General features: G+C 38.9%; 1 protein-coding gene across 1 annotated transcript; it reads left to right on the top strand.

Moving 5' to 3' along the window:
- Nucleotides 1-2,482: 2,482 nt before the first annotated feature.
- Nucleotides 2,483-3,994, top strand: cryba1b (crystallin, beta A1b). Its single transcript, XM_027017915.3, has 5 exons — nt 2,483-2,527; nt 2,684-2,802; nt 2,984-3,125; nt 3,355-3,497; nt 3,729-3,994. The coding sequence occupies exons 1-5, from the start codon at nt 2,483-2,485 to the stop codon at nt 3,874-3,876; spliced, it is 597 nt and encodes a 198-aa protein (XP_026873716.2). The 3' UTR covers nt 3,877-3,994.
- The last annotated feature ends 450 nt before the right edge of the window (nt 3,995-4,444 follow it).

Raw genomic sequence — 4,444 nt, 5'->3', positions numbered from 1 at the left:
GAACATGCGAACAACAACTATCTTCCAAGGCAATTTTTAAGACATCTGTGTAGCCTCTTCACCCCTCTCCTTGTGGTACGACCCATTTTGATGTAATGAGCCGAATTGGTTCAGTGTTTTAACGGTTTAATAGTAGCCTATACATGTGAAGTGCATCTATGTAAGGTGTTTGAAATATGTTAAAAAGAAATACAAATTTTACGTGCCAGTAAATATGTAGGGGACAGTGAATCATGTTAAGACTTCATATGGTGCTCAGAAAGTCTGCCCTATTTTATAAAGAGAGGAAACTACTTTCCAGAGAAAAATATTTATGCTCAAAATAAAGTCCTGTCAAAAATAGATCAGTTTACCAGTTGACATTGGCATTGTGTAGTCTATGGTTTTATCCACAAGAGGACGCCATTGTCAAAAATAAACGAAATAAGCTTACTAAAATAAAACTTAAATATTCTTTTATTAAAACCTTTTTTTTTTTTTTTTGCCTGGATGACTTTTGGACTGTGTACTTTATTATGTATTCTATTTGATTAGTAACAATTCCATCCATTATGCTGTCAGTTTAAAACTGTACAATAAGATAAAAACACAACATGGCATGCAGCAGTTTGTCACATTAACTTGTGCAGTATTCCATTCCATAACTATGAAGCTAACCACATGTAGATTCATTACATTGAGGAGCATAAAATAAAAGTAAGATTATAGCCATATAAGACCTACAGCATTTTGTCCAGAGGATAGTAAAGACTGAGAATGAAAGGGGGTACAATGTGCGTACCTGTGCCCCCCACACTGTTATTTTATCTCACAGAACTGCTGACTGGTTATGCTCTTTGTCATCAGCTGCTCTCATCAGCAGAAAACATATGCTCTCACATACAGACATTTTTACACACATTCAAGGTTACATTGGAACAAGTACACAGACACTCACTAAATTTGCACATGCACAAATACACCTTTCCCAACATCCCTGGATGCTGTGGGATCTGAAATATATATTTCCCAAATATATTTTAAACAAGTTGCATAATTTCACTTATATTAAGCAAAACATGAAAAGACCAGTGAATATAAACCACTGTAACTTTACCATTTAAATAACTCAAACAAATTGGAAGGTGGAAATAAATCATATTCCATTTACAGCTGTTTACTTAAAACAACAAACATTTTTATCACCTGTTAATATAAAATGACAAATGTTTTTTTCTCTGAAATGTTAAACAGCATTGTACATTCATCACTATCCATCACTGCTTTCCTATATTTGTCCCACATTTTCCCATATTTAACTGTATTTGATGTATTTCTCGCTCTATTTTCCTTAGCTCTGTTTATATTATCTACATTATGTACATTTCTTGCCAAAACCAACAAAGAGACTCAAAATTAGAAATAGTCCATCTAACTCAAACTAAATCAGAGCCTTAGAGCAATCCAGCCCTGATTTTTCAGTGCTGACAACACACATAAAATATATTGCTATTAACACTGCTCAAATTGCACTTCCTCTATGGCAGGGGAACACTGACCCACACAGGTAGCAAACTGTGAAGGGTAGCCATAGCATACGTACACGGGCTGCAAAGTTTTTGATTGTCAGAGTCAGGCTTCTACGTGAGAAGTGGAGTGACAGAATTAAAGGCCCACAGCTCAGCCCAGAAACAAAAGGGTCCCAAACCAAAAAGTGCTGACAGCGTTCAGTGTCTTTGAGTCAGGGAGCCCAATTCACCTCAGCTGTGTATAAATAGCGTTGCATGCAGCAGGACAGGAGGCCACTTGGTGGAACCCACCCCTCTGCTCACATCTCATTCATCGGGGTAAGTCTTTAAAGCACCGAGGTACATGCCAGATTCTGCCTCCAATTAATTAGCCATGACAGACACACCAAAAAAACCCCAAAAAAAAAACCCCAACCTGCATGAGACACATCCAGTTATGCTAATTTTACTGAGTGATTCATATGGATATGCTAAATTCAATGAATGATTCATACAGATATGCTAATCTTTGCTTATTTCATTCTTGAAAGGATTTCTGATGTAGAAAGTGTTCTGAGTAATTATTTCAGGTAATGTCTTGGCATATGAAAATGGACAGCACTAGAAGGTGTTAAAGAGTAAAACAGAAAGTACTATGAAAAAGTAAAGGGAAAAAACAGACAAGTTTGTTTTTCATAAAACCCATCGAAGACAACAGTAAAGACGATTTACATCACAGCCATTAGTTTACAAAGTATTGCTGCTGAGGATAAAAATACTTAAGTAAACAATGAACAATAAAACAATGCTTCGCTCAAACCATCAGTAAAATAAAAGTTCATTAATCTACATTATTTTAATGTTTGTGTGTGTGTAGGTGTTGATCAGGTAGACCTGTCTAAGAAAATGATACAGATAGCACTTATGAAAGCTGCATACAGGTGTGAACAAGCTTCTTCTTGCCCTCAGGTTTATCAGCACTGAGATATCAGACAATGGCTCTACCAAACCAGACAAACTTGGCCATGGGACCATGGAAGGTAAAGCCTGCATATCTGCTTTTGGACCAGAACATCAAACTCAAATTTTATTATATCATCTGACCGCTAGGCTGCTACTTACCCACTGATAAGCACTCAGGTTGTTACCCATTTCCCATGACAGTGTAAGTTTAGTGCATCTGTGTTTTTCCACAGATTACAGTTTATAACCAGGAGAACTTCCAGGGCAGATGCTGGGAGTTTACTTCCTGCTGTAACAACATTATAGAGTACAACCTGGAGAATATCCATTCCCTGAAGGTGGAATGTGGTGTGTGAGTAGATAGGGGCATTTAAAGTTTCAGAAAGACACCTATCCAACAATAAAAAAGCCTAAAAGACACATTCAAACTACATATCCAATCTTTTTCTGGACACACACAGAGTGCATGTGTTGTACCAGCATGAAAATGTGAGTTGACACCCTTCTCCATGTTCTCCTCTTGTTGCACCCAGCTGGGTGGGCTATGAGAATTCCAGCTTCAATGGCCAGCAGTTTGTTCTGGAGAAGGGAGATTATCCTTGCTTCGAGGCCTACATGGGAAGCCACTCCTACAGTGTTAAGAGGATGATGTCTTTCCGTCCCATCTATTCCGCTGTGAGTGATGTAACAACATACATCCATCAGTACAGGCAAAACAGTTCTAACAGGTTACTTATATTCAGTAAAGCCTACACCAGTATGTATGCTTACTAAAAATATTTAAAGCTAAAGTTTAATCTTCTTATCACTTGTGATCAAAGCACATCCATTGTCCATAGGAAGAGTAATGGCAAGGCTTCAAATGCTAATCTTTCTTTTTTAAAAAAATTTTATGTTGGAATAGTGCCACAAGGATTCCCGCCTGTGTGTGTGGGAATGTGAAAATATGAAGGGCAGGCAGTGGGAGTTGAGCGGGGACTATCCCTCTCTGCAGGCCATGGGCTGGCACAGCAATGAGATTGGCTCCATGCACGTCAAGAGTGGCGCGTAAGCACCTCCGGTGGCCACACATCAACACACTCTCAGTCATAACATAATTGTCTCAACTACTGCTTGTGATGATAATTATCTATGGTTATGGGTTAAATTAGCAATTATCAATAAGCAGGGTTACAAATTTTGAGAAATTTTAATAATAGAATCTACTGTGGTACCTTTGGTGAATTAGAAAGTTTTTTTTGCCTGACTGCCTCTGTTATGGTCTCTGCCCTCTTCCAGCTGGGTGTGCTACCAGTACCCTGGTTACCGTGGCTACCAGTACATCATGGAGTGCAATCATCATGGAGGCGAGTACAGACACTACAGGGATTTCGGCACCCACGCCCACACGCCCCAGATACAGTCCATCCGCAGGATCCAAGACTGAACAGCCTCCCCACCACCCCCAATTCTCCTCCACCTCCAATTTCTCTTCCTTTCTGTACAAAGCTCTGCTGGACGGGGCTAGTCCCCAAGGCTGCCGGTTGACTGATGTGCTACATCAGTGAAACATGTCCAACCCATCACTCAAGGAAAGAAAGGCCATACAGCCAACAAAGAAAATGATAAGCTCTCTGACAAGAGTAAATCTTGAAAAAAGTGAAAAAAATCCTGGAAGGTGCTGCTGTTAGTTGGTTGTTGAATTTCTTCATAGCCATCAATTGTGCTTGTCATGGTCAGCTTCTGTACAAGACTTAATAAATAAAGCCAGCAAGCAAAATCACTTTTTTTGGAACAATTTTATTTCAAGCCTCTCCAGAAAAGCAAGATTTTTAAGTCCATCTAGTTTGTTTTGAAAATGAAGGTGTTTTGAAAATTGGCATCTAGGACTGAATGATCATTTAAGAAAAGCAAAAACATTTGGCTTGGCAAGCAATACATTGCTATGTTGCATGTTTCTCACCATACAGTAGTTTAGTCAAAGCAAATACAAGGGATGACAAGGGAATGGAATG

Source organism: Electrophorus electricus, chromosome 8 (genome assembly GCF_041902795.1).
Source record: "Electrophorus electricus isolate QZ-2024a chromosome 8, ASM4190279v1, whole genome shotgun sequence".
Classification (NCBI taxonomy): domain Eukaryota; kingdom Metazoa; phylum Chordata; class Actinopteri; order Gymnotiformes; family Gymnotidae; genus Electrophorus; species Electrophorus electricus.
The sequence above is the reverse complement of the archived record's forward strand: the minus strand, read 5'-3'. Positions and strand labels throughout refer to the sequence as shown.